The sequence below is a fragment of the Meles meles genome, chromosome 14 (genome assembly GCF_922984935.1).
Source record: "Meles meles chromosome 14, mMelMel3.1 paternal haplotype, whole genome shotgun sequence".
NCBI lineage: Eukaryota > Metazoa > Chordata > Mammalia > Carnivora > Mustelidae > Meles > Meles meles.
This window is the reverse complement of record NC_060079.1, coordinates 31,456,821-31,477,783: the sequence shown is the minus strand read 5'-3', so window position 1 is coordinate 31,477,783 and position 20,963 is coordinate 31,456,821. Positions and strand designations below refer to the sequence as shown.

The 20,963-nt window shown below is 37.2% G+C and overlaps 1 protein-coding gene across 7 annotated transcripts in view; it reads left to right on the top strand.

Annotated features, from left to right (window-relative positions):
- Positions 1 to 20,963, top strand: part of DGKH (diacylglycerol kinase eta) — a 185,904-nt gene that overhangs the window by 124,061 nt on the left and 40,880 nt on the right. For all 7 annotated transcript variants that reach the window (XM_046028358.1, XM_046028354.1, XM_046028353.1 and 4 more), the window contains 6 exons: positions 3,141 to 3,243; positions 4,278 to 4,437; positions 6,721 to 6,829; positions 6,959 to 7,098; positions 10,374 to 10,458; positions 16,624 to 16,709. In XM_046028358.1, coding sequence (XP_045884314.1) covers positions 3,141 to 3,243; positions 4,278 to 4,437; positions 6,721 to 6,829; positions 6,959 to 7,098; positions 10,374 to 10,458; positions 16,624 to 16,709 — 683 coding nt within the window. The remainder of the gene's footprint in view (positions 1 to 3,140; positions 3,244 to 4,277; positions 4,438 to 6,720; positions 6,830 to 6,958; positions 7,099 to 10,373; positions 10,459 to 16,623; positions 16,710 to 20,963) is intronic.

The window sequence follows — 20,963 nt, the reverse complement described above, 5'->3', positions numbered from 1 at the left end:
CACAAGTAGGCAGAGAGGCAGGCAGAGAGAGAGAGAGAGAGAGAAACGGAAGCAGGTTCCCTGCTGAGCAGACAGCCCAATGCGGGGCTCGATACTAGGACCCTAGAATCATGACCTGAGCCAAAGGCAGAGGGATGAGCCACTCCCACCCACACTGAGCCACCCAGGCGCCCCTCCTTCTTATTTTTAAATCAAACTTGATTCTATCCTCATGCTTTTATTATTCTTCATCAGTTACCCCTTTTGTCAGCCACAGGTATTACTTCTAATTTCTCTGATGCCCTGTAAAATAATATATAGACTTTCTTAGGTATATCTTTGGCATTTTGGTGAAACTCTAACCCCTAAAACCCTCTTATGGCATAACCCCAGGATCAAGAATCACACACTTCCCAACTGAGCCAGCCGGGTGCCCCAGCATTCCTTATTTTATTTTGTTTATTTATTTTTAAAGATTTTATTTATTTTTTTATTTAGAGAGAGTATGTGAATGAGTTGGGGGGAGGGGCAGAAGGAGAGGAAGAGAGAGACGCTCAAGCAGACTCCCCGCTGAGTGCAGGTCCCCACATGGGGCTCGATTTCTGGACTCCCGAGATTGTGACCTGAGCTGAAATAAGAGTCAACCAACTGAGCCACCCAGGAGCCCTCCTGGCATTTCCTTATTTTAAGAGTGCTTGCAAAAGGCCTGTAAGATAAAAATGTTATAAATAAATAAGAAAAATAAGTAAGTAAGTAAATAAAGGCTCCCATAAATGACATTTTAAAACTTCATCCCACCTAAGATTTCTCTTCATGGGGGGCAGCCTCTGATGTGTGTGCCTACTGCTAATTTCATTAGTCTGTACGTCTGTTTCTCTGCTCCTGGAACTTCTGCTGTTCTCTTTTTGAAAAGAAAGCAGATTATGTATGTGATCAGTTACTTGAGAAAGGTTTTATAGAAGTTGTCTCTACCTGCGGTGTGTAGGTCTCTACTTGTATTTTTTCAGTGGTTTTTCAACTTTGTTAACGTTCACAGGAGGAGTTCACTAGCTACTTTATTTGCTCTCTCTACTCGCCCCCACCTTTTAAAAATTTCCTGAACGGTGCAGAAGGGTGGATACAGAATATGGAAGGAGGCATTCTGTAATGTCTTCTCCCTCTTTTTTCTGGCAGACTTAGATATCACCTTATCATGAAGTCGTTCCTGCCCTGTACTGTGTCCGTCCGACATTCAGGCCACTGTCACTTTGTCGCCTCCTTCTCAGTCTGTACTTCCTATACAATATCACTTACCTCTTCACACATTATTTTGTCTTTAAAATAATGAGTTTCTGACAGAATATCTAGTTTGTAAACCAGTCATGTAGTTTATTTATTTATTTTTAATTTTTTAAAAAGATTTTATTTATTTATTTGACAGAGAGATAGAGAGCACAAGTAGGCAGAGAGGCAGGCAGAGGGGGAGGGAGAAGAAGGCTCTCTGCTGAACAGGGAGCCCGATGTGGGACTCGAGCCCAGGACCCTGGGATCATGACCTGAGCTGAAGGCAGCGGCTTAACCCACTGAGCCCCCCAGGCACCCCCCAGTCACGTAGTTTAAACAGAGTAAAGTAAGACCATAGTTCCACAACTCTAATGAGTCCATTTTTCCATTTGTTGTCCAGTCTCTGATTACACTTTTACCTTTTTTATAAAAAGAGTGAAGATATGATTTTATCTTCTGCTTTTTTCATTTAACTTTGGTATCAATATTTTTGTTTTGCTCTGTAATTCTCATACTTTATTTTAAAGATTTTATTTATTTTTATTTGAGAGAGAGAGTGAGAGAGAGCATGAGAAGGGAGAAGGTCAGAGGGAGAAGCAGACTCCCCATGGAGCTGGGAGCCCAATGCAGGACTTGATCCTGGGACTTCTGGATCATGACCTGAGCTGAAGGCAGTCGCTTATCCAACTGAGCCATCCAGGCACCCAATTCTCATACTTAAAAAAAATCCTTTTAAAACTACCTGTACGTGCTTGTTTTTTTTTAATCCATTTAAGATTTTAATTTTTATAAATAATATTAGGGAACTATCCAAAATTAGGTCACCACATAAACAAGAATCACTATTTAATTTCAGTTATTTTCTCAAAAGTTTTGATAAATAGGTGTTTAATTAAATATTTTATTAATTTTCTAAAAAGACTGATGAAATAAAGCTGTATTAAATTTAAGTGCTTTATGAAATGTCTGCTTTTACTGCTTAAAACATTTCCAGGCTCTTTAGGTAAGTACTTAAAGTATTGTAAGCTCCCTGGGTTCTACTTAGCAAGTTAGCTCTGCTCCTGTTCACAATAGTATCTTGACTCACCTTGAAACTTTGTTTCTACGAAGTTCACATATTTACTGAATGACTATGATATATATCACTTTCCAGGATAAGTGTCCAATAATAAGACCTTTTCCTTTTCTTTACAGAGCCAGAAGTCTAGCTGAGAAAATAAGCATTCATGTATTTATACCTATAATAACATGAAAATGTTATATATAAAAAAAGGTGTGAATAGAAAGTTATAGGACCACTGCAGAAAGAGCAGATACATTACAAATTTTATTTTCATTAAATTCTATAAGAACATTATAAGATAGAGGTCATCAGTTTCTTTATGGACGATGATATTGACAAGTACTAGTGAGCTTCCCTCCTTTCTCTTCCTCTCCCTTCCTCCTTCCATTCATTCCTGCCTTCCTCTCTCCCCTCCCCTCCCCTCTCTTCCTCTGCACGGTGTTCTCCTCTCTTCCTCTCTCCTCATCTTCACTAGGCAGTCTTTTCTTTTATTTAAAGTAATATCTGCACCCAGTGTGGGGCTCGAACTTCCAACCCCAAGGTCAAGAGGCTCATGCTCTGCCGACTGAGCCAGCCTCATTCTACTCACCGGGCATTTCTCGATATACCCTCCTTGCCTGTGATAATCATAAAAGTAGGCTACACAGACCAAATCAAATTCCCATCTCTACAATAATCCGCCCATTCTTTAGCATTGTAAGTATTGTGCCATGAATTACTGAATATTTTGTGATATAGTTCATCTTCAATGATCACTTTCTTAGATGCAATTTATGCCATAATAAAACATTGATGTGTTTTTATGATTCTTGAAAGTTTATTTGTTTGTTATTAGGTACACACTGCCTGCAAAGATTTATACCATCCTGTGTGTCCCCTTGGCCAATGTAAAGTGTCTGTCATACCTCCAATTGCACTGAATAGCACTGATTCTGATGGTATGTATCAGTAGTGTAAAAATGTATATTCCTGGTGTATTAAGTGTTGATTTATACATTTACTTTCCTAGAACAAATTGAACTGTGGTTGGTTATTCTGGTCAGTTTTTATATAAATCCATTTAAATTGCTGAGCAGTACATTTAACTTTTAAAAGAACATTGTAGAATTAGAACTTAACATAGCTATTAATACACTGGTGAAATTACTACATATAAGCCTTACAGATTTTACATTTTGGTGAGTAAAATAAGATCATTATTCTATAACAAAATGCAATCCAAAAGGTTAATTTTTGTGTGTTCTTTTTTCCTTCTGTAATTGAAATTGCCCGTTATCATAGCTCTTATTAAAATCTGTTTTCCTATAATTTCCTTGGAGGAACTTATATTTCTATAAATTCCATCACTTTTTCCAGAATTACAACTTGGTTGAAAGTGCTAAAGAACACTGTCTTCCTTCTAAGCAAACAATATTACAAAAGGCTTTTACCATATGCTGTTTTAAAGTTTTACATTGAAGTGCTTTATGATTTTCAGACTTTTTATGTTAATTATGCTGATAGATATTATAAATACAAGGATATGGGCTGAAAAGATGTGATTTTTTTTAACCTATGCTGTTAACAGCCATCCCCCACAAGCCCTGATAAATCAAGCTTCTATTATTTATGATAAATTTTAAAGTATTTTCTAAAGCCTCATGAAGGAGAAGTTAAAACATTTTATAATACTGAGACTCATTGGTGTTAACTCATTGGTGTTAAGGTAGGTGGTGTATCTTCAATTATCTATTATTAGTACTTTTGCTATCTTTGGTAGGATTTTTTAATATAGAGCATATTTTAAAAGATAAGTTCTATAGTCTTAGTATGTAAATAAAACTTCTCTCCGTTTGGGGGGCTAAATTTTAATTTATTGTTCAAGTAATAAACAAGGTTCTTTATGAATTTATGTTCTTTTCTCTGAAGTTTTGTCAGTAGTTTAAAAGAGGCAGCTGTTCATATTGATCCTGTGTTGTGTGTTTTTTTACAGGTTTCTGTAGAGCGACATTTTCATTCTGTGTTAGTCCTCTATTGGTTTTTGTCAATTCTAAGAGTGGAGATAATCAGGGAGTAAAGTTCCTTCGTCGATTTAAACAGTTGCTAAATCCGGCTCAGGTGTTTGATTTAATGAACGGAGGTCCTCATTTAGGGTAATTGATTATTGATAAATCTCACTGGAATGAAATAGCACTAAGCATGAAATATGTTTGATTTTTCAGTTTGTGAAGATTGTCGATTCATCGAGACATCTCTGTATTGATCTTCCCACTCTTCCCTTTTTTAAAGCTCTAATTCTAAATTTTAACTTCACCTTTTGATATTTGTATAACTTCCTTATGTGCTGAAAACTCCAAAATTTGTTCAGAAAATGTTTTAGAATATATCCTGCCTCAAACAACACTAATGGTTTGCTCAGCTCTAAGAAAGATCAACTTGTGTAAATATAGAAATACCCGGTAACTTTAGAAAATGATCTGCACGGAAGGCTAGCAGCATTGATTTTTATGTAATACAAATAATCAATTATTTAATGAAAGCCCAAACACCACTGTGGGTCTCAAGGACAGCTCCTCAAGGACTTGAGACTCAATTCCTACATGAATGACAAAAAACACTGGTGTTGATTGTTCCTTTCAGCTTTCAGAAATGTCCTCTAACTTACAATCTGAAAAAAATTTAAATGATTTTCAGTGAGAGAAAATATGCTTTATGGTACTTCTAATGCATTTTTGGTGTGTGTATATGACTTTGTTGAGGAGGTGATATTGGATCCCCTGACCCTGGGTTCTGGCAACCTCTTCATGATTGAATTCTGCCAACTCCACTTTTCTCTTGGGTTACTGTCACTTTAAAGCATGAACAGAGATGTAAAAATGGGGATTTTAGATACCCTGAAAAGGCCCTGTGTTTTTAATTTAGTATTTTCCTGTCTTTTCTCTCTCCTGCCTCAGTCTGTCTGTGTGCCTCTGTTCACTTCTCTTTGGGTTTCTTTCTTCTTGTTTCTGTTGCCTTCTTGCCAAGTTTCAGGCCCTCTGGTCCTGTTGATGTTGGTCTTCATCCTTTCCGAATGCTCGCCCCCCGCCCCCGCCCCGCCCGCACCCCGCCCCATGTCTCCTTGTACATGTCTTCCCCTTGTTTGGGTCTGGCATTTCCTCACCTGGCCTCACCTCTCAAGTGTGTCTCTGGCATTTCCTCACCTGGCCTCACCTCTCAAGTGTGTCTTTTGCATTGCTGGTTAGCTGTGTCTTTCTAGTGTGTCTATTTCATAATCCCTCACAGTTCCTGTATCTTATTTTCTTTATGTGTACTTTTCCCACCCATCCTTTATGATTCCAAGGAAGGCCCTTTGTTGAAACTTCTTGAGATTGTCTCGACAGCATATTTTATAGGGTTTTCCACGGTACTTGACGTGTACAAAGGTACATTCAGGAGATGGGATGTGTCCAAATTTAAGATGAAGGAAGGACAGAGGTAAAAGACTGACCCAGACTAGGGAACGAGGGGGAGGAAAAGCAAGGGTTCCGAAAAGTGGTATGTCGGCAAGGTTTGGTGGATTCCTTTAGGAACTGACCGGAGTGCCAATAATATCAGCGCCCTAGATTCTCCACGCCCGGTTTGTAATATGCCGTTCTTTTTTTTTTTTTTTAAGATTTTATTTATTTGACGGAAAGAGATCACAAGGAGGCAGAGAGGCAGAAAGGCAGACAGAGAGAGAGGGGGAAGCAGGCTGCCAGCCGAGCAGAGAGCCCGACGCAGGTCTCGATCCCAGGATTCTGGGACCATGACCCGAGCCAAAGGCAGAGTCTCAACCCACTGAGCCACCCAGGCACCCCTGTAATACGCCATTCTTAAGGAAATCACATATCCTTGTAATGGGAAGGAAAAAAATCACTACTTTGACCATGTTTTACAACTTACCTTTCATTTTTTTTAAAGATTTTATTTTATTTTATTTATTTGAATAAATAAATGAGATAAGAGAGATCACAGTGTGTGAGAGAGAGAGATCATCACAAGCAGGCAGAGCAGCAGGCAGAGAGAGAGGAGGAACCAGGCTCCCCACTGAGCAGAGAGCCCGATGCGGGGCTCCATCCCAGGACCCTGGGATCATGACCCGAGCCAAAGGCAGAGGCTTAACCCACTGAGCCACCCATTTCATTTTCTTTCCTGGGTTCTGCTTCTTTGTCTTCTCATTTCTCACTCCCCTTCCCTCCTAATTCTATCTCCATTTCTACTTATAATCCCCTTTCATCTTCATGAGTAAGAAGTTTTCTCAAGTTAAAAATTGCACTTCCATCTTTAGAGTATCACTGCTATGTATGTAAGCATTCTTATATTTGATCTGAACACAAATACCAATATGTACAGAATAACAAATTGGGGAAAGTGATTTTTATTTATTTATATTAAAATAAAATGCTTTTTGCTTTCAGTTTAAGATTATTCCAGAAGTTTGACAATTTCCGAATTCTTGTTTGTGGAGGAGATGGAAGTGTAGGTTGGGTCTTGTCAGAAATTGATAAGCTCAACTTGAATAAACAGGCAAGTACTAAATCTTTTCATGACTCGTTAACATGCATGTATACTAACCTGCTGACCAGAGGAGAGCAGACCCGTCATGGCTCCTGTTTCTCATCGTGCCTGAGATCTCCCTGTTGTGCTCTCTTCCAGTGTCAGCTGGGAGTATTGCCTTTGGGTACAGGAAATGACCTTGCCCGGGTTCTAGGCTGGGGTGGTTCCTACGACGATGACACCCAACTTCCTCAAATTCTAGAGAAGCTGGAACGTGCCAGTACCAAAATGCTAGACAGGTAAAAGTGAATTTTCTTCTAACACTAGCCTGAAAATGGCATACTGACATCATTGTTGGCAGTGGAAATTTTACGAACTGTAAGCTCGATGAGGACGGAGACTTCCTGGTCTTACGCACTCTTTTCACGCCTGAGGTCTACTAACTTGCGTAGGGTAAACGCTCAATAAATATATTTTTGGGGTGGATGGATGAATTGTAGCAAAAACTGAGAAAACTAGTCTAATGAACCCACTGTTTTAAAAATAGAACATCCTGCTTGTAGAGCACTTACCTTTCATTGTTGTTCAGGTCAGAAGACTTAAGCAGTTCATTTTGTGTGGGGGCTTTTGATGACTAATGGGTATGGCCCCATTGTCCTGTGGCTTCATTAAAGCTAAGGAAGATGTATAAACTTGAGATGTGTTAGATATCTCTTCTTGATTATGCATATTAAAAACGAATTGAACCAACAAAGAACTAAATACTAAAAAAGACAATCCTTTCCCAGTGACTGGGAAATACTAAGAACACCATATCAAGGAATTACTACTGTGTTTGTGGTATCCTTGATCACATCTCAACTTCTTTCTCTCTAAATGCCCCGTGTATAAAAAAGGAAATCACAGTGTGTGTACCCTGAGTATTATAAAGAAGGTGGGTAGGATTGGGACCCAGTGAGCAGTAAGCACCCCTCCCCCCACCATAGGTAGAAGACAAATGTCAGAATATCATTATAAACTTAAGCTAGCATGAGTCAAAACAACTTTGATAGGATTAGCCATCTGTGGAACTGTTCCTGAAAATAACAAAATCTCATCAGGGAGCCACCAATCTAAAATGTAATTACTCTAAAATGAGCTATAACCTAATTAATTGTAACCTCGGCCATCATAAGGTAATGTATAATGGTTGATTCCTTTGCTGACAGGATATTTAAAAAGAGCTGGGCTGTAGAGCTTCTGTCTGTGGTTATCCAAAACTATTCGTGAGAGGGATACCCCCGTAGCTGGGGTGTGTAAAGTGGATTCCGTCTCCAGTCTTTAACAGAACCTGGAGGTGATTTCCCAATTCTGTGCTTACCAAACCACAAAAAAATGGCTTTTTGCACACATTTTAACACCATTCTCACTGCCTCCCAGGAAATGCTACTAGACATTTCCTCCACACTGGGTGTGTGCTTTTCCTTTGTATGTTAGAAAAATTAACTTCTCCAGGTGGTCCGCAGAGGAACAGTGCCCCCGAGGGGAGAGTCTTTGATACAAACCTGCACGCAACAAAAGAAGAGAAACGTCAAAAGAGGCTGGAGAACCTACGACCATTATTGGAAACATAAGACTATTTCGTTCCGGTGTTGTCTTCGCTAAGAATACTGTTGGGAGAGAACAGGTGGCAGAAGTCACTGTTTAATATTATTTGAATTACAGAAGCTTTTTGGTTTTAATCAATTGATTTGCTCCTCAAAACAACACTGTCAGGCGGCTACGAACAACATTATTATGACAATTTTACAGAGATGAAAGTTGAGGCTTGTGGAGACAGTGAGAAGAATATTTTTTTGTCTGCCTGGTACTTTTACTTCCTTTACGTATCTCATTTAATCATCCCTCCACACCTAATGCTGACTGAAATTATAATCTCCATCTTACAGGTAAAACGGCTGAGGAGTTTTTGCTATTATCAGTGTCGCACAGCTAGTAAGTGTAGAACTAACCGGCACTCTTTCTGGAATCCTGACTCTAGTTCTCAAGCTCTTTCCTCAGTACCACGCACTGTGTCCTCAACGCACACATGCGTCAGACAGGGCCCGACCTTCCGGCCTCTGACTTGGTTAGCTGGTCCCAGTACGCACCCTTTCTTCATTTGTCCCGCCACTTTCTCCTCTGTCTTTGGCTCCAGCCATTTTCTATCAAGGGAGGATGTACAGCATGGAAGGTACAGCAAACTTAAGATGTTGGATTTCTTTCCCATTTCTTTCACTGTCCTTTGACTGGAGGAGTATTATTTCAGCTATAGGGAACTTGACTTTTATGTTTCTTGTGGTGGTCTTCCCTCTTTGGCTATCTACAGAGTTTCATTATTTTATGTGTTTTCTGCACCAGGATATAAACTTCATTTGGAAAGTCTTAATCAGCATTGTGTTTCCAGACCACGGAACACTGTCTGTCATTTTGAGATGTTCAATAAGTGTCTGTTGCATGAATGAGTGAATGGCTTTTGGTGCCCAAATATCTATTCCTTGATAGTATATTCATGTCAAGATTTGAGGAGTAGGTATAGGTATTCAGTTTTTACATCCTAACATACAACCTATGGCTTTGGGGGAAATTTTCTGGGAATTTGGATTTTTATGCAAAGACTTATTAGTTTGAATGATACACTCAGCTCTGTTTAAATACTGATGCTAATCTTGGGATTTTCCCCAGGTTCAATTACTGGCTTCAACCGTGATATGCTTTTCTCAAAATTCATATGTTACGGTACTGCTTTTATTATGCTTTGTGTCTTCATAAAATCATGATTTCACATCCTGTTACTGACAACAGTAATGTCCTACCCACTGTTCTTCCCAAATTGTGAAATTATTTTAGATGAAGACTGGATTTATCTGGAGTTGATTGCTTTTAGCAGTAGGTGATGCAGTGTTTGGTTTGAAATTAATATTTACAGCTAATTGAAATAAATTTGCTTCAAGTGTTAAGAAGTTAAGTATTATTTCTGTTGATTTTTTTCTTCTCAACCCCATGCTTAATTTCTTACTTATTTTAAGAAGGCGTATTTAGTTAATTTTCATTTTATGTGTGTATAAGCTGACTTGGCAAGACTGGTTTGGTACACAGAGAATGATTTATCTTTCATTGACACTATGCATTTGTTTAATCAGAGATATTGTTTTAGAACTTTGGGATGTGATCCATTAGTAACCTGTGAATCTAGTTAGTAGCTTGCAGTGAACATTATTTAAGAAGTGAAAGAAAAAAGAAAAGTTAGAATGCATTGCACTAGTAAAGAAGGGAAAGATTTGTTATATGTGTGCATTTCTTACTATGGGTCATGGCCTTTAAAAAGTTTGGGAGTCCCTAATCAGAGGCTTGGTAAGATATGGACATCGTTAAGTATGACTTCAGAATTTTGTGAGATTACCAAAATTCCATCTCTTTCCTAATGTTTGGTTGTTTTAGGTACAATAAACCATAGTTCATGCATATTTGTGCACATGTATATACATGGGGTAAGAACAAAGTCAGTTTATTAAATTTTGAAGGAATTTTAGACCAAAGATTTTTCTCCCTTCAGGTGGAGTATAATGACCTATGAACTCAAATTGCCACCAAAGGCTTCTCTACTTCCAGAACCTCCAGAAGCATCGGAAGAATTTTATGTAAGACTTTAACCCTTTGCCTCTTTATCATTTGAAAATAGGGGTGAATATCTCGAACGAATAAGAAAACTTTAGAAGATATGGTAGCATGTTTGCTTAATTTTATGCTTTATTATGTTGGGTCTGGGTTCATTGACTACTTCTAGTCCTCTGCCCCAGAAGAAAGAATCCTTACGATTTAGGTTAGAGTCCTTCTACGACCACTGTCCTGGGAGTGTGAACTTGGCCATATCACTCACTGTCACGGGCCTCCATTACTTTATCTGTAGAGCAAGTTCCCAATGTTAGGAGGAGTAAACACAGGACCCAATGTGTATAACGCACCAGGCATGCGAGTTCCCTTCCCCCACCCTGATAGTTCTCCCTCACTAGTCCACCTGCCTGCTTCCGTTTACCAACGGGGCTCTAGGGAAGGCCCGCGGATGAGAGGCTCCTGTTAGCTTTTACTCATCTTCTGCTTTGGCCGTAGACATCTGACTGACCAGTAGGTATTAGCTCAGCAATTTCCAAACACACCAGTGCTTGTGGGCAGAATATTATATAATTTCTCTCTTCCCACTTTGTCTCTTCGTTGAGGATTCACCATTACAAGTTTCCCCGTGAAGCCTATTGGTCATGATAAAACAGTGGAAGAAAGAGCGCTCACTTCATTCCATCCCTGCTACAGACCGGTCATCACTCTACTTCTTAGATGTTTAAAGACTGAGTGTTTTGACTAAACCTCAAAGCACTGGAGAATTGAAACAGATCCTAATTTTCAAAGGATTATCCTCTGACTGACAAGCTGTTTGATCTATGATAACTTATTTTTCCCTCTAGGAAAATTCATCTGTTTATTTACAGTTGAAATCTCTGTTTTGTCATTAAGAAAATTATGAACATGTCAAAACTAAGGAAAGGAATGATAACTAGAAACGGGGCTATTCCTTAAAGAAGCTAGTTGTAATTGAACATTTTTTTTTATCTAAAAGTAACAAAAACTGCTTCTAAAAAATATGGAAAATACAAAAATAATTGAAAAAATAATCTTACCTATAGTCCTGACGAAGATAATTCCTATTAAAGATTTATATGTTTACTACTTTATTTTCAACAGTATTTTTATTTATAGTATTATTTTATCCAACTATAAATATAATACTTGTTCTTAGAGAAACCAGTCTTTTTTCTTAATAGTATCTTTGTAAATGATATTAATTTTCTCCCCAGAGGGACAAAAGGGGGAATTCTTTTGTTCTATTTACTTTAGAGAGGTCTATTTCCTAGACCTAGGTCTATTACCTTTACAATGATAAAGATAAACAATTTACTTTTATTACATATATGTAGCCGCTAAATATGAGATACAGTTGTAACTACATGGAAAAAAATCTTTTTTTTAGTATAAAAAGGTTTTGAATAAGACTTAATTTACTTTTTTTTTTTTTTTGTTAAAATATTTATAACAAGGGATGGCATGCCTTAAGATTACAAGTTAAATGAATGTTGCATATCACTCCAACTAGTGGCCATGTGTCCTTTTTGCCTTTAAAACTATAATAAAAGCAAGTTGAACCTTCCTTCTTAGGCTCAACCTAATTCCCCAGCTTATATTTTTTTAAGTATTCATTTTAAATTCCCTTATGCATGATTGTGAAATTATTATTTTTCCAGTTTTCCTTAAAAGGGCACAAATGTGGTTGAACTTCCTAATTATCTTATTAACTTAGCATTCCACTGGCATCATAGAGTCACAGAGCTTAAAGAATTGTGACAGTTTTATTAATTCCTGATGGCCATAATTAAGTAATTCTGTTTGCTGTTGTACTTTTTAAACCTAGAAAAAACAAGGATTCCATAATTCCTTTCAGTAACAATGGTTCTGTTAATACTCAATATTAGGAAACATGTTGCTTACATTTAACATGAAATCCCCTTGCCGTCATGTACTTTTCTTTTCTATCCCTTTGCGAATGAATATGTGTCCCCCCAGTGACATCATGCTCAGTTCATACCTGTCCTTACTTCAGGTATCACCTGCTCCAAGAAACCATCCTTCATCCCCCAAGCCCTAGTACCCTCTCCTGCTTCACAGGTTCAATGGCCCCCTTCCATTATCTTGGTGCTATTGTACTGTCAAGACCAGGCAATTCATTCACCATTGCGTTGTCATCTGGTGTTGGGACGGCACAAGGTGGACAATTAATAAACAATTCATAATTCATTTTTTGGTCTAAATACCAAACGCTTTTGGAACAATGGGCATCTTGTCATCCAAGCCCTCTGGCCTTGTGTATTTCTTGGAAGCCCAATTCCCATCACATTCAGATTAGATTAAAAGTTTTTTGAGGCAAGAGTCATCGTTTTTGTCTCTTTTGTATCATACCCCTATCACACCAGTATACTCCTATCACACCGTCTAGTGAGCTTATTTATTAATGATAAGGTCATCAGAAAGAAGGTGTGAGCTGCTGTCTCTTCACCAACTCCCTGAAAATGAGAGAGAATGGCTTCAAATCTCTGGGAATGGAATTCTTCCTATTAATTTGTTTTTAAATTTACTCTTTTTTTTTCTTTTTTTACAGGTGTTTTTATTTTTATTATTTTTATTATGTTAATCACCATACAGTACATCATTAGTCTTTGATGTAGTGTTCCAAGATTCACTGTTTGCATATAACCTCCCCAGTCCTCCACGCAATACGATATCCCAGGCATATCTTAAGTATGTTTCTAGCTTTGTAAAAATTACCATATTGCTTTTCAAAGTGGTTGTACCATTTTGTATTCCCATCACCAGTGTATGAAAATCCTAGCTGCTTTTGTTCCAACCAGCACCTTTAATTATCAATTTTTTTGTCATTCTTACAGGTATATATTGACACCTCATTATGGTGGTTTTAATTTATATTTTCTTAATGACTAATAATGTTGAACCTCTTTTTATGTGTTTATTGCCATATATATATCTTCTTTGGTGAAATATCTGTTCAAATATTTGGCCTATTATTTCTGATTGGGTTACTATTTTTTTGAATGTTTTTAAATTTACTCTTACTGAAAACTTCTCTCCCCTCAGTTCTTTCTGTTTCCTAAGCTGTTTGGTTACAGCATGCTAAGATGTTATAACTTTATTTGTAAATTATATTTATTATTTCTTTCAAAGGGCTCTTATGTTGCTAGGGCATAACTACTAATTAAGTTGTTTGTACTTAACTACTGTTAGGTATTCCTTTTGGCCTTGGGGTACTGTGACAAAATCATTCAGACATTAAGGATGCAATGAGGCCAGAAAGTTGGAGAATCTCAGTTCTCAGGGGAGAACTATATTTAAGTTCTCTATAAGAGAATTTATAAGTTCAGCTATATTTAAGTTCTCTCCAGGGCATAATGGTTGCACAGAAGAGAGGATGTTTCATCTGGAAAACTCAGTGACGTCTTTACAGAGGAGGTTGTATGTGAATGGGTTTTTGGCACCAAAAAAAGAGAAGTTGGAATTAGCCATTGAGAAGGAGCATGACATAGAACCTCATAGTAAGGACCTTGGTACATTTGGGGCACTGCAGGGAATACTTTTGGGTTAGAGTGGGTGGTGCAAGGCAAGAGCATCAAAACACGTGACAGGGAGAGAAGGAGGATTTGGATCATGGAGAATCCTGGGAATTATGGAAGGTCTTGCATGTTAGCTGAAGACTTTTGAGACTTTATCTGAAATGTAAGAGGGGGGGAGATCCCTTCAGACATGAGAGATATAGTGTGCTCAGATTTGTGTTTTAGAAAAAAAAAAAAAAATCAGGGTGCCATGAAGTGGAGAATGGTTTGAAAGGAAGAGGAGAGACATAGGGATCCCAACTACCAGGCTATTATAATGATACACTTGAGAAATGACAAAATTTATATTTGACAAATACTGTTAACCAAAGACTAAGACTTGCTTGTGGGGGGAGGCAGTATGATGGGATAAGCCACAGACCTGGCCTCTTAGTTTGTCTTTTCTTCATCAGCTGTGGCTCTTGGGCAAATCTCTCAACTCACCTGAGCCTAAGACTCCTTGGCCTAAAACAGGACAATTAATGGGATAAATACATACAGAATATTTCATCACAGTGCCTGATACACAATAAAAATAATCATTACTACCTTAACTCCCTGACTCTAAGTGACTACCTAGTAAGTGACATCAATGATTATATCTTCGGACAGAGAGGTTATTTATTTTTCCTCTGGGAGAGGTTGTATTCTTTGCCTTTGGTTATTTTTAATGGACAAAAAGCTGGATTTTTACATGTACATTCAAATGGAATTAATGAGAGTTTAAAATATTTCCCCCTATCTTCTTAGGCTTTATGACTATGTATCCTGTAGGGAAAAGAAATAAAACTAATCTTTTTGAAAAATATTTCCCTTCATTGCTTTCTAAGAAGGTAATTTTCATTTTTCTGATCGTGACTGTAAAGAGGCAGCTTTTAATGTTTAGACTAGAAAATGAGCGAAATGGATTTACGAGTGAACACAATGTTGTGTGAGGCTTTGAGGATCCTTCCCTCCCGTCTTTCCCCATGAAGAAAGTAAGATCAAAATTCAGAAGACAGACATACTGGTTAGCCACCGGTGGAACTGGATGGAAGTCAGGAATGAGATCTTTTGGGAAGACGCTAGTCAGGAAGGCTTTAAGGAGGTGGAGGGTGTCACTGGATCTTCATTTCAATCAGAATAAACTGGTGCCAATGGGCAAGAAGCAATGAAAGGACATCTGAGTGGGGCAGAAGAGCACAGGAGGCCAACTTGAATAGAGTGGGTGGTTTACACTGGCAGTTTCTGAGCTGTAGGACGTGGTATATATTTGAAGCAAACATTTGATGGAAGGCTCTGACTTGAGGCTGTTAAAATACTGTGCACATTTTTACTTATTAGGAAGATATGTTCTTTAAACAGAACATTAAATTTTGAGTCAAACAGAAAAGGGAACATAGGACTTCCCGAGCATTTTGATTCCTTCCTTCTCTAATCTATTTATTCACATGGTTGTAGGACAACGCATTCAGCATTTTAAAAAACTTCTTATTGAATTATACAAACAGAAAAGCGCACAGATCATACATATACTATTGGTAAGTTTCCACAAGCCAAACGGACCCATGTCATCAACCCCCAGATCACAAGGCAGCATTACCTGCACCCCACGAGCCCCCTGAAACCCCCTTCCATTCACCATCCCCAACTCCCACCCACAGAACCACTCTCTCGGCTTCTAAAAGCACAGATTATTTTTGTCTGTTTCTGTATTTATAAAAGGAATGCTTTTGTAAGCAGCCCTTCTCTGAATCCTTTCCATTCAACTTTACGTCTGTGGGATTCATCCACCTTGTGGCATAGTTGTAAATCACGCGTTCTCATTGCTCCACGATACTCATTGCACAGATATGCTACATTCTGTTATCGATGCTACTGTTGAAGGAATGCGCTGTGAACATTTTCTAGCACGTGTCTTCTGGCGAACATACATCGTGTTTCTTAGCGGTATATATGTATGTAGAAATAGAATTGCTGGGTCATATGCTGTATGCCCGTGTTCAGCTCTGATAGACACTTAGCAGTGTTCTGGAGTGTTTTTATCATCCCCTGCCTCCCACCGGCAGTGAAGTGAGAGTTCTGTTGCTCCAGAACCTCGCTAGGATTTTGCACTTCCCAGGCGTAGTACTGTTTTTGCTTTCACTGTAGCTTTTCTGGTGGATACAGTGAAACTCCATTGTGGTTACAGCTTGTGCTTGTTTCCACAAACACAAGCTGATGGCTGATGAGGCTGATCACCTGTCATCGGTTGTGGCCCGTTGGTATTATCTTCTTCTTTAAATTTCTAGTCTTTTGCCCATTTTTCATTGGTCATCTTGTGCCTTTTTGTGCAGATGCAGATGGGTTCTTTAGCTATTAAGCTATTCGACATTTTTTTTAATTTAATGGATTTTATGGAAGACTCTAGATTAAGGAATTTCAGAAGCAAAAAGCTTTTTATAAAAAGGAAGTTTTATTTCTTTCATATGATGACTCTTTTATATATTTCGTTATAATCATTACCCTGTGTCGTGTGTGTCCTGAACGGTCCCAGTTTAAAAAGCAGTAATAACTGGGCAGTATAAATGCCGGAAACAATAATACAGTGTAGGTTTTGTTTTGTTTTGTTTTCAGATGACAATTTATGAGGACTCCGTTGCAGCTCATCTTACAAAAATTCTAAATTCTGATGAACATGCTGTGGTCATATCATCTGCCAAGTGAGTGACAAAGTTGAAGCCATTAAACAGTTACACGGTGAAAATGCTCATTCCTACCATTTATGTCACTTTTTGTGATTTTTTTTCCTCCCCCAAAATCCATGAAGTAGTTTACAGAGTTAGATGTACTAAACTTGCATTGGTTTTGGTTTTTTTTTTTAATCACTTTACCATCTTGTTTGCAGTGGAGTATATATTTAGAGGGGTTTTTTTGGATGCTTAATCTGAAATATTTTTATCAGAATAGTGTAGTGTTTAGAGTTTAACTAATCTAAGCTCCTATTTAAAGAAGCATTCATATGTTAACTAAATTGAATTTAAATAAAAATTTAAAAATAATAAGTAAAATAAAGAAGCATTTATAATTAATTATAATATGAAAAACACATTTCACTATAATTTATTATTTCCATAAACACTACTCCTTAGGAATTGTTTACATCAGGAAAGGGAAAATATTGAAGAGTTTTTCAAGATGACATCAGCATGTTTAAATCACATAATTATGTTTTAATTCAATGTTGTCAGATTTTAGTTAAACTGATTCTGTACATGGAGCCAGAGCTACTTGATTTATTATTCCAAATGTTGTGTACCCGGAACTTAGAACTTCATTTTGAAGCATCCTATACTGATGTCCTGAGACCTAGAAAGTCAACTAGAGGAAAGGGAGAAACCCACTGCAATTTTCAACAGATAAGCAAGGGTAAAATCATGCTTTACAATTCTTGCTTAGCAAGGAAATATTACTCATCTACACAAAGAGGAGAAAAAGAAGAAGTAAAGAAAGAGAGTGAGGGATTCGGGAAGCTGTGGGGTCAAAAATACACTGACTTTAGTATATCAAGGGAAGACAAGATAAATCATTATAAACAGATTTGCTTGTGACAGAGTATAAATGTCGTGACAATTGCTTTTGATGCCATAAGCCCCAGGAATAGGAAACAGGGCTGGGCAATAGGAGGAGTTGAGCAGCTTAAGGCAGGGGTGCACCCTGGTTGTCCAGAGAGGTGGAGGGGCAGACATGGTGTTCGATGCGTACATAGAGCTGCTGCTGGTTTTCTGTTGCCGTTGTCTGCTTGGGTGTTTTCTGACGAATTGTGTTGCCTTGTGGTGAAATGTAGAAATCTCCAGTTTGTCCCAGGCCTCGGTACTCCCTATTGTTTTCCTCATCTTGGGCCAAATTTATATACCCAAGTTATTCCTTAGGTACTTCCTAAATTACTTCTACAAAGAAGACATTTGCGTTTACTGCCCTTGCCCTGTGAGTCAGATGCTTTTTTTATACGGCATTTAGAAGATCGTGCTAGAAAAGATGGAAAGCTGAAATGGAAACTTTTAAAAAGTATAACAAGTTATAAAAGAATTATTCTTTGATGCAGTTAAGTAAATATTTTATCTGGCCCCCTTTCATAGTTTGGATGTTAGCGAATCTGTAATATTGGCCTTCATGTGTTTGATGTGTTTGGTTACTGCCTTCTATACATCTAACATATTTTTAATTGAGAGATAATTGACTTTTAACATTGTCTTTTGTGAAATAAGATCTTATGTAGAATTGCAATATTTTAAAAATTAAAATTGTATTTTTTTGTCATTAATAATTTGGGCAGTATTAAATTATTAGTCATTTGTGAGAAAAATTAAGCTACAATTGTAGATGACACCTACAATTTTGTATTTGATACAGCTTGTAGTTATTTCTGTATCTTATTTCGACTCTTGAAGACAATTTCCTTACTGCCAGGTAACTGAAATAAAATACAGAAAGAATTGAAAGCTGCATCAAATATAGTCTACGATTTGCACCAAAAAAGTGTGAATTCTAAAGTAGAAGCTGGCATATTATTTGTCTCTAATATCTCTAATGATTATTTGAGCATGTAAAAAATTATATCCTACATTTCTAAATGAAATTTGAATCAAGTATTTGCAGAATCTTTGACGTATTTCTGGAAAACAGCTTGAACACCACTGGAGTAAATCACAACGTTGGACTAAGTAGAAGTCATTCTGAGGTCCTAGCTGAGATTCAGCCATTTGCTAGCTTTGTGGCCTGTGTCCATTTTATCAAGAGTAAGAGAGGAAAGCGTGCCTTTCCTTTCTCCCTCATGGAACTGTTGGGAGAATTAAGTTGAGTAATGAAATATAGAGTTTATAAATTACAAAGTGCTATATTAAATTATGGTATCATCTTCTCATGCTTTAATCAATTACATTCAAATTTTTTGTTTGACCTTGGCCTGGCTCTTTATCTAGGCTCTACTATTAGCTTTAGCTTTGGATTTCTCTCTGACTTGCTCATTTGCCTTGAAACAGATTCTGTTCCACCCCTGGCCCCCTCTTGTCACTCATCTGTGCTCCCAGACTGCCCAGGTGTCCTGCCTTTATAACCCCAGATTAAAATTTTAGGGGATTTGCCATAAAGAGGTATAAGAGAGAAGAAAGGACAAAATGTAGTAAATTTGTACTAGTAATATGGTATATTTTTAAGTTTAATTTTTGTTACGAACACTTTCAAACATACATAAAAGTAGAGAGACTGGTATAATGGTTTTCCACCATACCCATCACATGGCTTCAGTATTTATCAAAGTTTTGTCATCCACTCCCACTTTCTTCTGCTATAGTATCTCTAAGCAAACCCCAGAAATCATTTTATTCTGTTTTCAGTGTATATACCTAATAATCTTGTTAAAAAGTCTAATAAAATTTGGAATTCTCGAAGACTATCTGTATACTCCATCCATATCCATTGTCCCTAATTATCTCAAAGTTTGTTTTAAACAGTTGATTTGTTCAAGTCAAAATCCAAACAAGGTTCAGGTATTGCATTTGGGTTGTATGTCCCTTTAAGACTTGTAAAGTCTGTAATAGTTCTCCATGCTTAAAAAATTTTTTTGTTAAGGCATGATAACATGATATTTCTCAGTAGCTTAAGCTGTTTTAACTATTTTTGAAATGCTGAAAATACTGATGGAAAAGCTATATTCCATTAGCATAGCTGATATGTAGGTTAACTAATGTAGTTACTATGGGTTAACCAATATCATGTCAACAGTTCTTTGATTTTGAAATTTTGTCAGTTTGGCATGGTAACATGAGTTACCTTCTGAGAGTCAGAAGCATTAGTTAGCAATTATAAGTCTCATTTACTAATAAAAATACAAAGCAAAGTTATTAAGTAAATGCAATTTGTTCTGTAGACAAAACTTCTTAGAAAATGGGATTATTGGCCAGAAAAAATAATAAGATTGAAACTATTGCCATAAGATCACAGAATTTCAGAGTTGGTATCTATCATAGAGATAATTTAGGCAAACTCCCCCCCTTCCTCACTGAATAGATGAGGTAAGATATGTAGTTGTTAGAATGTTTCCTCAGAGCATAGAGATAGCTAAGGGTTTTTCTAGATTATGCATTGATACTTGTAAATCGTCTTAAATTTCTGATTGGAACTTTTACACATTATTTCAGATTCTCATAGGATGACCCCTGCCTGCCCATATGTGCATCTGTTTGGGCACCATTGCCATATTTTTCTTAGTGTAGTGTTTGCATATTTTACTGTCATTTGCCCCTAAAAATATTAAAATATTAAATTTTAATATTAAATTTTAAATTAATATTAATATTTAATATATTTTTATATTTAATATATAATATTATATAATATTTAATGTTAAATTTTTTAAAATATTAAAAAATAAGTGGGGGAGGGGCGCCTGGGTGGCTCAGTGGGTTAAAGCCTCTGCCTTCGGCTCAGGTCATGATCCCATGGGTCCTGGGATCGAGCCCCACATCGGGCTCTCTGCTCCGCAGGGAGCCTGCTTCCTCCTCTCTCTCTGCCTGCTTCTCTGCCTAGTTGTGATTTCTCTCTGTCAAATAAATAAAATATTTAAAAAAAAAATAAGTGGGGGAAAACTGATAAATGAAGATACTGCCGCTATTGATAAAAAGTATAGATCTCATGAATACAATATAATTGCGATGATAGAAGAAATCATCAAGCTTGCTAAATATGGACTTTTGTTAGCTTCAACAGAATATTTGGTGCAGTATCAACTGCATATTTGTGCTCAACTTGGAAGGAAGAGAACAAAACTAAAGATATAAAATGCTTGGAAATATCTTGTCAAAATTATGGCTAACGTTGATTTAAGATATAATTAAGGATTAAAAATTTTTATAGCCCTGTGGGAAAATCCACATTCCACTTTCATTTATTTGATTTTAGCACATCTTTTCCAGATG